The 19,584-nt window shown below is 34.8% G+C and overlaps 1 protein-coding gene across 1 annotated transcript in view; it reads right to left on the reverse strand.

Moving 5' to 3' along the window:
* Positions 1-1,497: 1,497 nt before the first annotated feature.
* The window catches only part of tank (TRAF family member-associated NFKB activator), a 19,555-nt gene continuing 1,468 nt past the window's right edge, over positions 1,498-19,584 (reverse strand). The window contains exons 2-8 of the mRNA XM_084122359.1: positions 19,330-19,543; positions 19,119-19,230; positions 17,776-17,882; positions 15,822-15,889; positions 13,499-13,617; positions 7,297-7,688; positions 1,498-2,346 (exon numbers count right to left, since the gene is read on the reverse strand). Coding sequence (XP_083978485.1) covers positions 2,182-2,346; positions 7,297-7,688; positions 13,499-13,617; positions 15,822-15,889; positions 17,776-17,882; positions 19,119-19,230; positions 19,330-19,428 — 1,062 coding nt within the window. The 5' untranslated portion in view covers positions 19,429-19,543 and the 3' untranslated portion in view covers positions 1,498-2,181. The remainder of the gene's footprint in view (positions 2,347-7,296; positions 7,689-13,498; positions 13,618-15,821; positions 15,890-17,775; positions 17,883-19,118; positions 19,231-19,329; positions 19,544-19,584) is intronic.

Genomic DNA, 19,584 nt, shown 5'->3' on the forward strand with positions numbered 1-19,584 from the left:
ATGTACTTATTTATTTGGTAAGTATACAGTAAATAGAGCTGTTCAGTCATTACATCCGTTTGTAGGTTGACCCGGATCAGTCATCATGGGCTCCCAAGGGAATTTCCATTGGGTTTTCAGAATAAAACTTGGCTAAACAAGGACTACAACAGTTTTCAGATTCGCCAAGCATGCAAACTCACATTCTTGTGTTTTAGTCCTCATTTAGAAACTTGTTAGCAAGTTACATTACATAGTAGCTTTAAAATTCACATATAGCTGTGTATAATTTATGTTGCACTGCAGACCTCATTTACCAACACATAACAAACCGATAGGAATCTCCAGAGGGAAGCTATGACTTGAAAATGCTGATTCTCTTTTAGGTTTTAAAACCACAAACTGAACAACCAGGATTACACACAGTAAGCTGGTCAAAACAAACGCCCGCTTTGTGCTGTTGAATAACCCTATCAGTGTTTATTTTGCGATAATGACCGGCTGGTTGTACATTATCCCTTAAATCAATATTTTAGGGTATCTTTTCTTCAGCGAATCAGCGAAACACTGCAAAAATCCCAATGTGCAGCGCCAGTCTGCCAGTGTGAAAAACAACCACAAAACTAGCTCCTCTTCTTCACACCAGCTCATCTATGGAGTGTGTGTGTGTGTGTGTTAGCAGGCTGTAATCCGGGGCGCTGCGAGGTCTTCGCTGCACACACACACACACACGTGTGCCACTACACACATCTGACTATCTGCTCAACGCGTCGTCACTGAATTACTGAAAATGATTACGTTTGTTTACGACGCTGCTAATTATCCACACACACACACACACACAGTCCAATGCAGCATCAAGGACATGGTTTAAGATATTCCAATAAAAACACAAGCACTTCAGTACACACGAGAGCACAGTGCAGTTTAGAGGTATAATGTGATCGTATGAAAACCAAATGGAAGATTGTTTTGGTGTTTGAGCAGATAATTCACATGATATGCAGTCTAGAAAACACTCGGTTAATATTTCTCAGTGCTTTTTTCCTCGTGTTCATTCATGTGGATGAACCCCAGACATCTAAAACAGGCCTAATAGCAAGTAGGCCACAAAATAATGCAGTATAATTCATAAGATAATTGTGCATGAAATCACAAATTGAGCTTGTATTGCATACTCAGTGTAGAAACACAGTTTTAATTAACCTGATATACCTGTGCAGAAGTGCTTTCGTAAACCAGATGGTGTTTATCATGAAATGATTATCCTGGAATTATTTCTCATTATGAACAGATTCCCTCATACAGGTGGTACACATTAAAATTAAGTTATCAAATTAAAGCAATTAGGAGTTATTACTTCCACAACATTTCAATGGAAAAAAATGTAAATTTACCAGCCGTGTTGCTGAAGTTAAAACAAGAGAGCTAAACTACAACTTACCCCGACCTGACACTTAAGAAAAACGCTCTTGAACACGGTTCAAATTTGCCTGTTTTAAATTAGTGACTCTTGCCTTAATGTATGTCAGTGTGGTTTTATTGTGTTCACTTTAAAAAAAAAGATATTACAAAAATATGATATTGACATTTAGCTAGGAGGAAAGGATGCACAAAAATAATTCTACTTTAAGAAAGTACGTTTGAAACCAACAAACAAAACCATTGCTAGAGAAAACAAGCATTTGTGTAATTGGATTTATGACTTTAAAAAAAAAAATCGCATAATTACCAAGATATGACGGTTTACATTCACAAATGTTATATATTCATATAAAAGGCTTGGGACCATCCCTAGAAACTGATATTTTGTTTTAATTGATATATGCATAGCACAGGTAAGAGCTTGTTCTTTAGGTTGGGATGCATTTGAATAAAAGTACAACGGTGAGACAACTTGCCCTCCGAGATGCGGATATCTTTGATGTTGCCATATCAAATTAAATGACTTTTTTGCCTTTATTCTACAGTTAAACTGCCATTCATCGGAACGCCTCCAACTAAAATGCAGCTAAAAAGATTAATTAAGACATAACCACCATTTAAAGTTCTCCTAATTAAATAAATGACCGCGGAAAGGTTCCGCTCTCTTCATCGTGTCGCTGACGGACGTGAGCAAATGTGTTCAGAAGGGAAGTGTGCTACTTAAAGCCATGAATAAAGGCCGTTTCAGTCCGGCGGGCGACCCCTTGCCCGCGTGTGTCAATCGCCAGCTTTGTTCTTGAAGTGTGAATTGAGGTGGCTATACATGTGATTTGGGTGTACATCATCCTCACAAAAGGCACACTTCTCTCGGCTGTTCATCTGCTGAGCGTCTGTCCCCGACGCCTGGGCCGACAAGTCCGGGAGGTCTGGAGTCCAAAAAAGCTGGACATAGACAAAGGACATTAGACAGCAATGAGGGCAATCATACTGGCAAATTATTAATTTGTTAAGCTGGCATCAGATAATGATGGGTTAATAAAAGCCAAGATTAAACTATTCAACATGCATCTGTAGCTCAAACTGCTCATACTGCAGGGTAAAATGCACTGAAGTATTGCATTACTTCATTAATACGAAATATTATGCAAGTGAAATGCAAAAGCTAAGGCCTTTATGTGACATGGTTGTGTAATAATAACACTAACAAAAATAATAACACTCACACACATATGTATATATATATATATATATTTGTCTCATATTTATTTAATATAGAGACAATATTACATATTTATACTGATATAGTTAAGCGACATCACACGAGTAACAAGCGCAATATCAAACGAGTGCTGTTTTTGTCCTGAATAGTACGAGTGTAAATGTGATATTGATTTTATACAACAGTTCAATAAATAAGTTAATATTGTATAATATCGGGTGAACCAATGATTCAATGGCCCATTCATAAAGAGAGACATTTACTTAATTCCTGAATGAATCAGCAATTTAAACAAATTGAATGATTGCATTTCTTGTTTAGAGTATCATTTCATTCAAATTTAAATAAAAAATTTAAATATTAATAAAAAACCCATTAAAGATATAGTTCACCCAAAAAATTTTTATTCCGTCATTATTTATTCACCCTCATGGCCGTTGAACCATAAAAGTTTGTGTAATAAATCTGATGTTGAATCAAATATTATATTTCCTTCTAAAGCTACTTTTTGTGATGCTTATTTGATGCTCATGTAACACAGTAATGACTTTAAAGGGGTGGTATAATGCCCCTTTTAACAATATGTAAAATAAGTCTCTGATGTCCCCAGAGTGTGTATGTGAAGTTTTAGCTCAAAATACCCCACAGATATTTTATATAGCATGTTAAAATTGTCCCTTTTTGAGGGTCAGTAAAAACGCACCGTTTTGTGTCTGTTTCTTTAAATGCAAATGAGCTGCTGCTCCCAGCACAGGGGGCGGAGCTTCAACAGCTTGCACTCACACAGACACGCACTAAAATATCAGAAACTTTTATGTTTAAACTGAAGTCGAAGAATGATGGAGAGACTCAAGAAGAAGTGACAACATGTAGAAGCAACAGGACATTTCTGAATGGTTAGTTGATGAATTTATGTTGCTGATATGGAGTTAACTATCTTCAAGTCTTTGATTAGCATATTCTGTCATGATAATCTATAAAATCGCTTGTGTGGGAACTATTGTAAGATGCTTACAGAGTGACGCAGAGCGTACTGCATTGCATGTGAAAAAAGACATGCGACAACTTGAGCAGACTCACAAATGTGCGACTACAATAACTCTTCCTCTTCTCAACATGGACTGCGTGTTCAGGGGGCGGGGTTATGTAAATTTTAGGGTTGGTGATGTCACCAACCCAGGATGAATGTTGTGTAGTCTCTACCAGCCGTTTGTTGTAGTTCTTAAAAAGCAATTTCTTTAAATGCAAATATCTCCCTTTGCTTTGAACTTTGAGCGTTGTAACTTTGCAGATGTTGTTTATGCTCAAACAGCAACATTACACACTAACTAAAGTTAGAAAAGTGAAATCATCTTTTGGGGGCAATTTTCTCAGCCAAATCGTGTAATTAATTAGATTTAAAAAATGTAATCGATTGACAGCCCTAATATATATATATAAAAATACAGCTTTTGCATTTCATTTAGATTCTCTGCTAGTGAGAAAAGCATTTTTTTAACTTGTCTCACATTCTGGACGCAGTCATATGAAGATAACCAAAACAACTGACTTCATAATCAATCTGTTATCACGTATATTAAGATCCGCCCATTTGCAAACAGCACTGTTTTTTTTTTTTTTTATGCCATGATGGGAAAAAATATGCTCTTTTTTGGATGACACCAGATTTACACTTCATAATTTAGCCATTCCGTTCAAAATGTCTGTTTTGCCAACAACACAATTTTTTTTTTCATGCTCTTAAAACAGATGAGTCCAGGTATCTGCAATGCTTTTGAGCTCAAAGAGAGCAAAAAGAACAGTCCGGAAACAAGTGTAATAGTACGACAGCACAGAAGACGAGGTAATATGTGATTCACAGCTCTCTGTGGTCTTAGCACATCCTAATTGACATCCTAAATGGAATAGCACCCAATTCCTGTGCAGATGTGAGCCTTACATAATAGGTGCGAGTTTCGCGGCTCTCCATATGGACAGGTAAAAGCAATAGGGTTCTTCTTTATATGCGTTTAATTAGATTTCCTTGGCAATTTCACAAGCTGCAAATATATACAGTTGTAAATATGCAACTTTACACAGCCCTTCCAGAATCTGTAAGATGTTTAGCGTTTTGCACAAGCTGTATAACAGATATTTACATATATTCCACAAGACAAAAAAACTTAATTTGAACATGATCATTTGGTTTACATATTATATCATATGTTAAAATACTTAAGATTTTTATAATCTAAAAAAATTATGTAAACCTGTAAACCTTGTAAACCTATGAGAAGAACTATATAATATTTAGCTTATGAATTTTGTGTAGTATAACGTGCTTTTTAAAATATAATGTGTAGATTTGTCTAGTTTACATAATATACACGTTGTTATAAAACCTAGTGAGTTGTATTGCTGAGTTGTATCTGCCTATATAGGCATTTCACACGAAGAGCACAGAAGACTTAATTCAATTCACTTCAATAGTTTGTTGTTAGCATGTTGCTAAGCTAACAGCACAATATTATTAGCCACAGAATAAGCATAAAAATAAATACAGTAGCATACAAAAATATTGGGTAAAATAGAAGTAGACTGAAGTCTGAACACTTCAGGACTGAAATGCATTTAATGCATTAACACAATGCTCATCATCACAATGCATTATGGGATATGCCCATTCTACAAAGAATACATGCATTGCTGGAAAATAGGTTTATGCTAACAGGCATCATAATCATGCTGTTTACCTGTACCTTAATCTTTGCTTTTAGAGCACCTTAAATGATGCCTTAAAATGCTGCCTATTTAGATTAAGTGTAGCATAATGTTAATGTATCAAAAAGAATGGGTATCATTCACTAGATGTCAAAAATATAAAAAAACAACCTCATGCTTACATTATGTTTTTGACATCAGGCTTTAGAATAAGCGTTTAGCACATGCAAAGCAAAGACATTATGCTTTATGTTAATAGACATAGCTAGGCGGCATTTAAAGGCATCATAGACACACCACTGACATGAATGCTGCTCAGAATAATTGGTGACATATTATACTACTTTTTATGCAAAGATTAGAAATGATTCAAGGAACAAAAACTAAAAGCAAATAGTTTTTTGTTTGTTTTTGCAGAACGTAACGGAAAGCTGGAATTTTCCCTAAAAACCAATGACTAAAGAATTTTGTCCAAGTAAACTTTCCGATTTACACCACTTCCTGTTGCATGAATCTGTTAATTTCCCGCGCACTGTTATGAGGGAATGATTTCACATGTCCAGTGCCGACTGCAGTGGTTTCTGTGATTCTGCCGCGCAAAGACTATGCTGTGGTAAAATGTGTTCTCTATCAAACATCAGTCGTCTTTATTCATGCAAAACATGTGTAATGATGTCGCTGACCTATGTACAGTGTACATGCATTTTAAAAAGAACATTATTTACCTCTCTTTTATTTCATTCTACCATTTAGAAAGACCAGAAATGTAAAATTAGCATTTCTGCTCAGAGAGAACCAAAATGAAAAACATTTTGAATCTAATCCCTTCTACAATATCCTATTTAGTGGCAGCATTGCATGCATTCTTTGCAGGCAATCCCAAAATGCATTGTGATGAGCTCAGTACAAGTAAAAAGCAACAAAAAAAAGGTTAGGTTAGGTTACACTTTATTTCGATGGTCCACTTATAGTTAGTAGAATGTCTAAAGTTGACCATCGAAAATAAAGTGTTAACTTTTTAATATTTTATTTCAGTTAACATTTATTTTGTTTCAAGAAAAAAAAAAAAAAGTATGGTTTTAGTTTTAGTTAATGATAATAACCCTGTTTTGCTTCTTTGCTTATTTTAATAGTGAAAACCATACTTGAGTTATTATTAGATCCATTTTTTTCCTAAGAATTCTAAAACTTAATTTGGATTAACTTGATTAAAAACCTTTTCAAGGGTTCTAAGTCGAGAGAAAGGTCGTAAAAAACAATACCTATTGAATGAAATGCATTTTAAATAAAAATGGACAAACTTACAGTTTCAGAATGCTGTGTATTTCTATGCTAATGAAACAAATTCTTAGATCAAGAGATTCTGAATGAATCACTTCTCTGCACTGCAGTTTGGTTTCTCCCTTTGTGGTCAGTATACATGACTAGGTTTTGGAACAGAACACTATAATGACATAAAAATCATATTTTTTGAGTGATATTAGCCAAATACAATGCAATGTTTCCAAATTTAACCTGACAGGGTTGTGAATAAAATTAAAAAACGACTGCTGTTATAGTTGTTTTCTTAAGTATGTCTCTCACATCACTTAAGATGTGTCCTAAATGTCGCACTATACACTACATACTTAAAACAACACTATGCAATACCTATGTACTAATGTACAATACTTATGTCGTATTGCATGATGTACTTATGCAATACGTACACGACCGAATTTTATAAGGTTATTTGGTAACACTTTACAATAAGGTTCATTAGTTAACTATATTTAATGTATTTACTAACATGAACTAACAATTCACAGTGTGAACACTCCTCGCTCTATTTATACTGCAAAACGTCATAGTAAGCGAAATGGGACGCACCTTAAGATTTTTTGTTCGTACAATTCGACCTGTCCTACGTTGCAATTCTTAATAACGATATCGGCAAACTTTCAAGGCATCCTGGGTGTGAATGTCCATCTTACCTGTTGGGGTCCTCGTACATTTTCATGCGAGGCAGAAGATGCGGATGCAGAGGTGTGAGCTGACGAAGAGGGGGCGGAGTATGATGAACAAGACTCCTCCCTCATTGTGTGCAATTGGTCTCCCAGGTCCAGTCTGTGCAGAGGCAGGTCCACCCGTTTATCCGGAGTACTGTTGAGAAAGTCGTACTCGTCGTCTGTGTTTGGGGGAAACTTCACACTCAGGCCGCTTAGGGAAAGGTGGTCAAAAGAGGAGTTGACTGGAACTGCGCCACGTGACGCAAGGGACGCGGAGTTCGAGGGTTCGTCGACCTCTGACCTCAGCGGTGAGGAAAACGACACCTCGGCTTGTTCTGCCGTGTCGTCCGTGCACTGGATGGGCATGGAAAACTGCACTGGAATCAGATCAACAAAATCAACAAAACATTTATGTTATGCTCATATCATGAAAAACACGGTAACATTTTTAACATTAGTTAACTAGCAAATAACAATACTTCTACAGTATTCATTATTATTAGTAAATGTTGAAAATAACATTAGCATTATTAAAATAAAAAAGTTCTATCTGTTAAAATTAGTAACTAACATGAACAATTGTATTTTTATTTAAGGGGTCCTATGATGCTTTTTTTTTTCTTTTTTTTTTGTTCATCTTTCTTCAGTGTGTAATGTTGCATTTTGAGCATGAAAAAGCTCTGAAAGTCCCTCCAGCGTGAGTTATTCTCTATATCAGTGTTTCTGAACTCCCTGAAACACCTCCATTGTAGTCATGAGTTTCTTCCGGGAACGAACACGTCAAAATATCCCTCATTTCAATAATTCATGCAGAATAAAGGGGCGGGGCCTGGTTGAGTTAGTTAGTAGTGTCAGAGAATGTCTAATAAGGGGAGAAGTTTCACTCTCAGTAAACTTCCGGCTTCTGAACTGGTTGCAGTTCCACTCTGGCTCCACATGAGGGCGCTCACAGGACGAGTGCAGAATGAATGGAGGTCTATGGAGCTATACCCCTCAAAATCCACTTTTCTCAGGATGTAATTTTTTGGCTAGTAATTTGAATGTTGTATTCGAAAGGAGATGCAAAGAAATTACACATTGCTGGGTGTTAGATTTTTTAGAGTCACTTATTTGCTTTAAAAAGTCTTTTAAAATGTCAATGACGTCATACACATCGTACGACCAGAGATACTGCTTTAAGGCAATCCTTCAGTCACTTTGGTGCTTTCGCGCTCTGCACTTTCTTTTCTTTCGAGACATCGACAACACAGCTGACACAGGTAAACACACGTGCTAGAAGAGTTTTTGTTTAGTTGTTTTAAAAGACCATCAAGCAGTATCTCTGGTCATAATCAGTCCTTCACTGACCAATCAGCGTTCATTAGCAGAATGCTAGCGTGTTATGGGCAACAACAACTCAACCTGTAAGAAATCGAAAGGACATAAGTACTCGTTCATTCAACTTTCGACCTATAACCCATGTTGAACTTGCAAAACCTACAATCAAATCTGAGATTTCTCAACGGCAATTGGGTGAAAGAGACAAATTTATGGAGCCGTCTAGCTCCATAGACTCCCATTCACTTTGCACTCATGGGCGATCGCCCCCAGTGGAACTCTGGTGGAACTACAACCAAAATTCGGTACAATAGGACTTAATAGGGAGTGGCCAGGCTCTCCGTACGAGACGGGCTCTGGCAGTGTGTTGAAACTGGCGGTTATGGTAAGAGGCGGGACATTTCCCAAACACACTCGAAGCTGTTGACCAATCACAACACACTGATCCAGCTGACCAATCAGAGCACAGTGTGCTTTTCAGAAGGAGGGGCTTCATAGAGACAGGAACTAAACAGGGGTGTGTTTCATCCCGTACAACAATGTAACTCGCTTCCTAACTATCATAGTACGATGCATTGTGGAAGAAATCAACTAGCTAGTCACGACTCTTTCCTGAAACCGCATTGTTGCAAATTTGTCGTTCAACCACGTTGGTTAATGATGTCACGCAGGTGGTGGAGTAATTATAACTTCTTTTAATGAATCTGTTTGAGATCGAATTAATGCCAGATTATTTGCAATAATGGACATGAACATGACATCTGATGACCAATTCTCATTTTTCTCAGTTATTTTGCTTTATTTCCTCATTCATTCATAGGCTCGTTCTTACGTACTAGAGCATGTTCACACAGGCACACTCTTCAAAAACGGTGCTTTAAATCTCTTGACAAACTAAAACACATAAATGACATTTATATATATTCAAAATAAAAACATATAGATTGTATTGGATGTCAGCTTGCTTATTTGGCTCAAGATAAGGATTTATTGAGTCCACATGTCATGCAAACAAGAAACTCTGCTTCTAACCACAGATCGAGAGCTGTCGCTCCAAACACACAATTTTGCGATGCTGTTTGCGAACGTTTGTTGGAACTATGGGTTCTGGAAACACTGACTCGTTGAACTGCGCTAATAACGATGGAACTTGCGACCATAGTTGGCATTCGAACATTCAAGCATGAAAACCTATTCTAGTAGAGCCCAGAAACAAAATCAAAAAGGGCATAATAGGTCCTCTTTAACAAACATTATCAAAGATTCAAAAAACACTGTAAAAATATATATATTGCTTGTTGTTAGTTCATGTTAGCTAATGCATTAATATTATCAAATGTACAGTGGGACTATTTACCACATTTACACATCATAAAGTCACTCTGGATGAAATAGTTTCCTAAATGCAATTATGTAAATGTCTTGAGAGGAAAAGGTTTTCCAGGAGAGTGGCATCAAATCTTTGAAAGAGTCTTGTGAAATAATCAGTACTTGTGGTACATGTGTTATCATGTATTTCCAGCATCAGAAACAAGTTTCTGGTCCAAATTACAATTAAAAATGATTGCTTTAAGCTCACTTTGTATAGAAGTGTTTGCTAAATGAACAACATAAACATCTATTAATCAAGCATTAAGAGGAACACAAATGGAAACGGACAAGCCTCATGTAATTACATTAAACTGATTGTGCTTTAGCATCAAGGAACAGCATTTTTCTCTCATCAATCTCTCTCTCGCTCATATAGATACGAGTGCATTAGTATGCAGATGCAGAGAAAGCACAGCAGTGATATGTACACCATGCAACGCTGACTATTAATGAGGAACTCTGTCAATTTTAGCACCAAACAATGCAGTGAGAATTGCTCTACCATAACAACTGCGTCAGCCGCTGCCACTGCAAGAGCAATTAAAATCAACTACAGACTCAGAGCTCGAAATTCACCTCCAATGCGTCCTGATCAAAGCGTGTGATCACACTGAGAAGGCACGTGGAGATAGTAATGTGACATATTATGAAATCACGATCATCAAAGCATGGCTTTCAACCTCCTCGTAAACCGATGGAGGCATTTTATTAAAAAGGCAGCAAGTCTGAGATCATTGTGAGAAAAAGTATTATTATTATTTATGATTACTATTTAGAAATTTTGTTTTCCGTTCTTCAGTGAAACACTAAAGATGTTAGGCAGAATGTTTGAGCTGCTCTTTTCCATAAACAAAAGTGCAGATTTACACTGTAAAGCCCCAAAAAGGGCACCATTAAAGCATCAAAACAGTATATTATATGATTTGTGCACAATATTCTAAGGGCCCTATCTTGCACCCAGCGCAATTGACTTTGTACACCGACGCATGTATCATTCCTATTGTGCCCCCGCGCACAGCGGACTTTTCCCTCCACAGACGCACGTCGGTAAACTAGGGAATGAACTTGCGCTCCCGGGGGCGGTTCAGCGAAAAGAGGAGGCGTGTTCCGGCGCAAACGTTCCCTGGTGCTATTTTGCAGTTTCAGAAAACAATTCCGCCACAGACCGGGAGAAACCTAGTCTAAAGTCAAGCGTTTGCGCATGTTACTCATATGCTATTTTAAGGGCGCATGCTTGGCCATAATGTAGCGTGTGCACAACGCCATACACTTTGCTTCTCTCATCTACACAGACGCAGCAGTTCACATTTTTAGAAAACCATACATTATTACAAGGAAAAATATTAACACATGAGGGAAATCATTGTGGTGTCCATGAAGATGTGAAAAAATAGGCATAAATCTAGCTTACACATTTACCCAAATTATTATACGCCTGTTTAACCGAAGCTAATTTGGGTGTGTTTCTCCATCCCCAATGTCACTTCTCTGTGTTTTACGGCCCTGACGAGAACGTCGGTCTCCTCGGCTGTGAACCGCTCCTGGCAAATCCGCCGTTATAATAGCAATCCGCCATGGAACAAGCGCGCCTGCTCTTAAAGGGAATGTGAGATGTCGCTCTGATTGGTTTATTTCACGTTACGCCCAAACCACACCTATGAATAATGAAGCTACTTCAGACCAACCCATTTTAGATTTGCGTCGGGCGCAAGAGTCATTTATCCCGCCGGTATAATAGCAACAGCGCCCGATATCCGCCCACAAAGTTACTTGCGTTTCGCGCTTGATACTTGCGTATCAAGTGTCATTTTCAAGTGTCAAAACAAGAACAAATGTCTGCCAATGGGGTCAGAAAAATAATAATGTTTATGTTAATAATGTCTCTTCAAATTAAGATTATTTTCGTTAAAATAGGGCCCAATGTCTTCTAAAGTCATATGATAGTTTTATGTGAGGAACAGACCCAAAGTTAATGAACTCTGACATGCTGAACTCTCACATTTGTGTTCAATTCAAAAGCATCATTTGACATCATTGACTCTTCTCTGTCTGTTTTTAAAACCCATCTTTTCTCTGTGGCCTTTGTCACCTAGTAAGATGTCGACTTTATTTACTTGATTTAATTTCTTATTTGGATTGCTTTTATTGCGTGGCTATTATTTGTACTCATGTTTATGTCGTTTCATTTTATTGTTGTATTTTATATGTAATCTTGCGCCTCATGTGAGCTGTTATGTTTGTTTTTTGTTTTTTTATGATTTCTTATTTATTTTCCTGTACAGCACTTTGGTTGTTTTAAAGTGCTTAAATAAAGTTGGATTGGATTGGACTACAAACAGAATGAATTCTCGCATGGGAATGCATTAATTTTAAACGTGCACAACCGCAAATTAATTTGAGAGCTATAAAAGAGGAAAAGATCATATGGTTTCAGAAGACATAAAATATAGCAATATATTCAAAGTCTAAAAATGACTATACATACGGAGCTTGAATTTGTAAATCACCCACTATCACTGAATAGAAAACAGCAGCAATACATTCAGCATAACATCTCATTTGATTTCAAATAAAATGCAAAGGTCAACAACACTAGGGTGAATAAATCATAATAACATTTCAATTCTGGGTGAACTATATAATCTTGAAATAAAAGCATTTATTAATTTTTAAATAGGATCTAGTTGAGTAGAATGTTTATTTGACCTCAAAAGTTTTCCATAATCCCTCAACAATTAACATGGCAACATATCCACAGTGATGCCAATAAATTTCTACTGTTCTGGTCTGTGATGTGACCAAGCGGACTTTGGTGTTGCATAATTCTGGTTTTAAAAATGCAGATGGTTGCCAAGATTTAATTTGGTCCTTAAATGTTTGTTTTTTTACTGATATATTTACAGTATGGTTTTCCAGAAGCCCTAACCATGAGTATGAGCAATAGTATTAGCTATTAGTAACGCTTGCCTTAGCAAACACTCCTAATTGCGTTTAATATACGTATGGGCGTTCCATGGGGCAAAAACACACCGTCCTTTCTGCATGCTTTCCGTCATGCAAACACGTCCAAAAATACATCTCACTGGCGTATTGTTTTCCAAGTGATTTCACAGAGGACAAGTAATTGTGTAACAGTGTGCTGCTTCAAAACAACATTTATCAAAGTGATAATTCAACACGCTCATCTGCATGGAGGTCAGAGGTCATCGGAGCAAAAAGCCCTTACACCATGGCTTTGAGTGGAGTATTTCTGCTTTTAATTGTGTGAAAGAACAAACAATGAAATGTGTAATTACTAGTATGCTGCATTACACTACTAGCTATGTAATTACTAATTTGTTGTGACATTTCTAAAGTAATTGTAACTCCACCATTTTCATTTGACCTAATTTAATTAGAATGGGAAGAAACGCACTTGGGTGAGGTGGTATAACAGCTATAATTTAATAAAGGATATTAGTCCAGAAATTTCAAATTAGGTTCTAAAACATTATTTTACCATTAGTGGTGTCATTTCCTTTGTGTATTCTCTTCAGGTGATCTTTCTGCCTTCTGGTTAGAGTCTGAATCCTCTGGAAAGTCCCCTGGATTTCCTGCCAAGTGTCCAGAACATTCGCACTAATCGAAAGAGAAAGAGAAAAGTCAAATGTCTGGCTGGGCTCTTTCAAAATAATAATGCTAATAAAAAAACAAAACCAGTGTTAAGATTCGAAAAACAAATAACTTTAGCCAGAATATCTAGTTTCTCACACTTCACTGGGAAGGAACTTTAAAAGGAACTTTTTGGAAACTGTTTTACTTCATTTAAATATATTAAAATATGAATGGCATAAAACTTAATATAAATAAATAACTAAGTACATAACTAAACTAAGTAAATAACTGGACTAAGTAAATAACTAAATTAATAACTAAACTAATTAAATAAGTAAACTAAGTAAATAACCTAACTAAATTAAGTAAATAACCAAACTAATGTAAATAACCAAACTAAGTAATTAAATAAATAAATAACCAAACTAAGTACACATCCAAACTATGTAAATAACTAAACAAAATAACTAATTTAAGTAAATAACTAATTAAGCAAATAAGAAAACTAAGTAAATAACCTAACTAACTCAACTATGTAAATAACTAAACTATGTAAATAACCAAACTAAATAAATAACTATACTAAGTAAATAAACAACCAAACTAAGTAAATAACCAAACTAAATAAATAACTAAACTAAGTAAATAAACAACCAAACTAAGTAAATAACCAAACTAAGTAAATAAACAACCAAACTATGTAAATAACTAAACTAAATAAATAACTAAACTAAGTAAATAAAAATCCAAACTAAGTAAATAAACAACCAAACTAAGTAAATAACCAAACTAAGTAAATAACTAAACTAAGAAAATAACCAAACTATGTAAATAACTAAACTAAGTAAATATCCAAACTAAGTAAATAACTAAACTAAGTAAATAACCAAACTAAATAAATAACTATACTAAGTAAATAAACAACCAAACTAAGTAAATAACCAAACTAAATAAATAACTAAACTAAGTAAATAAACAACCAAACTAAGTAAATAACCAAACTAAGTAAATAAACAACCAAACTATGTAAATAACTAAACTAAATAAATAACTAAACTAAGTAAATAAAAATCCAAACTAAGTAAATAAACAACCAAACTAAGTAAATAACCAAACTAAGAAAATAACCAAACTATGTAAATAACTAAACTAAGTAAATAACCAAACTAAGTAAATAACTAAATTAAGAAAATAACCAAACTATGTAAATAACTAAACTAAGTAAATAACCAAACTAAGTAAATAAATAAACTAAGTAAATAACCAAACTATGTAAATAACTAAACTAAGTAAATAAACAACCAAACTAAGTAACTAGCTAAGTAAATAACTTCAATAACTAACTATATAAAAAATTCATACAATATAATATATTGTAATATAATATAAATATAAAAAATATAATATAAATTCATGCAATATATGCCTTATTGCTTTCAACATAGCAGTTCCTCATAAACTGTAATAATTTATCATTAAAAAGTCATTTTATTTAGCATAAAGTGCCATCTTTCTGCTAGAATATCAAGTCCTGACATGTAATTTAAAGTTAACTGTTGGTTTCTATACATTGCAGCCATTTCTATGTGGTGTAAAGCTGGAACACTGTATTGACCAAACAGCATCCAAGACAAGAAACATTAGATTTATAATGTGTGCATTATGTGTATAATGTGCATATTGCGTGCAATTCAGTGCATTTTCTACATGACTGCAATGTTGGAGACCACATTAAACGTATTAAAACTTTCATAACGGAGGCGTTTTACCACCATATTTTAAGTTTCTGGGACACACTTTTCACTTTTGGTGACATAAGCATAAGACATATGACTTAACTTTAAGTTAACCCAAACAAGCCTTAACCCATGAAGTATAACCGCCCCACTTCTGAATGTCATTCAACATGATATTTAAGAATATACAGACATGTTCACCTCCCCTTGTTCCAAACTGAAGCCACATCAACTGAACGGCATTAGTATTTCATGAGCACTGTGTATCAGGGGTGTTGTTTTTGGATCAGTTTGAATGTTATTCAGATATTACACAAGATATATTCTGCAAGAACAATACTGACCTGATAACTCCAATAAACAAACTTAACAGAGTTGTTAATCAGTTGTTTTAGTTCAAGTTTGAACCTTTAGACTGGGTGCCTAAGGGACTGAAGTGCAAAATCCTTCATTAAAATTTAAATATTTTGTAAAGTGATATGATTCATCTACCTCTTCATTTCGCCGGGAGGAGATATTGGATGGGGAAGCATCCCAGAATACTCTGTGGGTTCGCTTATCTGCACAAAAACAAACAGAAGATATAAAATATGGCTACATTATGTACAGTATTTGCACAATCAAACATATTTCACATTTTCTTCTCTAAATGCATGAACAAGCTGTACTGAAAACTATATAGAAATAATATTTTTAAGATCATTAAGACTTTTCTATTGTGACATTAATTTAATTACCGCTTCATCACACATTCTCTCCAACATGCTCAAATTCTCATTATTATAATAATGCATTTTTCTTCTGATTTTCTTGCACTTTCCGTTTCCATTAATATTTTACTTTATTGCATAATATATATATATATATATATATATATATATTTTTTTTTTTTTTTTTTTTTATTATTTTTTTTTTTTAACAAGCACAAATAAAAGGCTGCACAACGAATTTGTAACAATAAAAAAAAAATATATATATATATTTTTTGCATTACGGTAATGAGAACTGCCGTGAAAATGTGCTTAATTGTTGTGAAAGTCATGGCTACAGTGTGTAAAGTATTTGCGCATTCAAAAATATCACAAACATATTTCACAATTTTTTCTCTAAATGCATGAACAAGCTATACTGAAAACTATAGACCTCAGCTGGATGAATAAAAAAAAAAATAATAATAATAGAAATAATATTTTTAAGATCATTAAGACTTTTCTATTGTGACATTAATTTCATTACAGCTTCATCACACATTCTCTCCAACATGCTCAAATTCTAATTATTATTATAATGCATTTTTTCTTCAGATTTTCTTGCACTTTCCGTTTCCATTAATATTTTACTTTATTGCATATATATATATATATATATATATATATATATATATATATATATATATGCAATCAAGTAAAAAAAAATATTACTTGATTATATATATATATTATTATATTTTTTTTTTTAAACAAGCACAAATAAAAGACAGCACAACAAATTTGTAACAAAAAATTTAAAAAGAAATAATAATTTTTGCATTACGGTAATGAGAACTGGCGTGAAAATGTGCTTAATTGTTGTGAAAATCATGTCTGAATCTAAAGGGGTTCGTATGATTCACCCAGTGGAAAATACTTTAAAAAGTCCATTAAAAAGTCCATTCAATTTCACAAAAAAAACGACCAACTCCCTTAATTATGGCACCTTTGAGTGAATTTGCTACAGAATAACATACTTTGTTGCATTTACAGGTTAGGCTCACTATAGATTTTGAATGGAGGCCATTATCTACCCAAGATTAAGTTCAGGAAAAGGAGAAAGTTGCCATTTCAAACTGTTATGTCTATATCTTTCAGTCACAGTCATCTAAGAAAAGTGACACCTCCTTTCATGAGAGAGAACTCAATTCTCGGTGTCTGTGCTACGCTGGTTAGAGATCTGGTCGAGCAAATGAAAGTGTTATGCTCTACTGCCCCCTGTGGGTTATAAACGTGTGTGCGATTAAAACAATTGAGAAGAATTATCACACTGGATTCAATTAGAGAAACATTCTCACTATGGACAGATAGCGATGAAAAATGATATCAAACTGTGAAGAGAGAGAACTACATCTTTTTCGCACATTTCTCACAACTTAACCCTTCGAGTGAACTGTGGATAACTAGCAAAGCACTGCAAACTCAGCTATTAGGGTTTGTCTGTGCTTACAGGCGGTTAACGATGAGAACACAATATAAAGGCTGGAGGGTCAGGGGTCACGGCCAGAGAAGTCCTTTCAGAACAATTACATCACAACCAAATCTGCACTTGCACAATAACTGAGAAAGAAAGAAGAAGAAAAAACAACAACATGGTGTATTTCCTTGTGTTTGGCCAAAGTGTTGCAGAAAAACTCTGAATCAAACACTGGCCAGAGTCACATCCCTTTATATGGACATTAAGAGAAAACACACACCAGGAAATGGTTAGTCCTGTGGGGACTGGACGGGTTGTCAGAGCGATGATCGCTGGGTGACAAGGTTTCTACTTCCTGTTTTCTGTACGCAGGCTCACAGACCTCCTCTAAAAAAATAAAAATAAAAAAATATAGGGCCACGTTATCACAGTCAAACTCATCAACAATAACAACACTTGACAACATTTGAACACTCATCAAATCAAAGCATGCATGTGATAGCTAACACTGCATGCTAAAATAACACTCGCATACTGAGCATGTAACACACAATCTAGTACATGCATAAACTTGTTATAAATGATATTTAAAGTTGTAATAATAATATGCCCACATGATGGGCATAATGCAGTTTGTTAAATTGTCTGATGCTTTCTCAGTTTATTTATAGTCCACAAGTTTGGTCTATATAATGTATACAAAAAAAATTCATAAGTTTATATTTTTTTTTACAACATATGAATACAGAAAAGAAATGAGTAGGAATTATTTCAAAAAAATTTCCTTGATTCTTAATTCTTTAACTCAGAGGATGCAATAAACAACCCATTTTTATTGTTACATATTAAAACATTTTATATTCCATATAAAGAGTGTGACAATGGAAATGTACCCTCACAAATATATTATATATTTTTTATAAGTATTTACTTTATGTCATGTAATGCTTTCTTGATTCTTAATTCTCAGAGGATACAATAAACAACCAATTTTTATTGTTACATATTAAAACATATTTTCTATATTTATATTCCATAAAGAGTGTGACAATGGAAATTTACCCTCATAAATATATTATATATTTTTATATAAGTATTTACTTTATGTATTATATATATTTTATTTTCTATATATATATATTTTTTTTTTTTTTCTAAATTATATATATTTTCTTAATCCTTAGTTTCATTTTGTATTTGCACAATGTACACTATCAGTCAAAAATGTGGATACACTCGAATTCATTTATATGTAAACTCTTTGATCTAAAGGCTTCTGCTTAAACATTTGCAAGTATTTTTCTAGACAAAAAAATGGTGTCCACATACAAATTCCTTTACAAAAATGATAAATATATATATTTTTTTTAATCCCCCTCATGACCTTAGAGAATCTAGACAAAGGGTTGCGATTTTGAAGAAGTTCAAACATCAGATAGTTCCCATTTTTCCCATTTGTGTTACTTCAGTTTTAATGACTGTACTATTATATTAAACTGTACACACCTCATTTCTGTATTATGATTATTTCCACATTTTCTCCTTGTGATGCTTCCAAGTTGATTTACAGTCTGTTTCATACAGCAGATAAGGTGTGTGTGAAGAGAAAACCCCATTTCTAACCTGGTGCATGTTTTCGAACTGAACTGAGCTCAGCTTTAAGATGGAAGATGGTCTTGGCCTGCTCTTCTATCGTTCTCTCCAGCATCTGAGTGTGCCGTTGATACTGCTCGCTCTGCAAAAGCAATGGGTTCACGTAAGTGTCTGTCTGTCCAACTCTCATGCTAACGAATTGATTAAAATCTGATGGGAACTGATAGTTCACAAACGTCACCTTATGCTGAAGTTCCTTTCTGGCCAACTCTTTCTCAATAGACACATTTCGGTACGCTTCGAAGGCTTTGTTGAGCTGCTCACTGATGTTCCTGTCCATTCCCGGGCCTTCAGTAACATGCCGGACGGGTGGTCCCGGGCCCTCGTCCCAGGCACACACAAACCCCTTCTTTAACTCAGAGGAGTGAGATTGACACCAGACCTGTCAGTAACAGCTAAACACACACACACACAAGCTTCATCAACACTGATAGAG

Source organism: Abramis brama, assembly GCF_963993115.1.
Source record: "Abramis brama genome assembly, chromosome: 8".
Lineage (NCBI taxonomy): Eukaryota > Metazoa > Chordata > Actinopteri > Cypriniformes > Leuciscidae > Abramis > Abramis brama.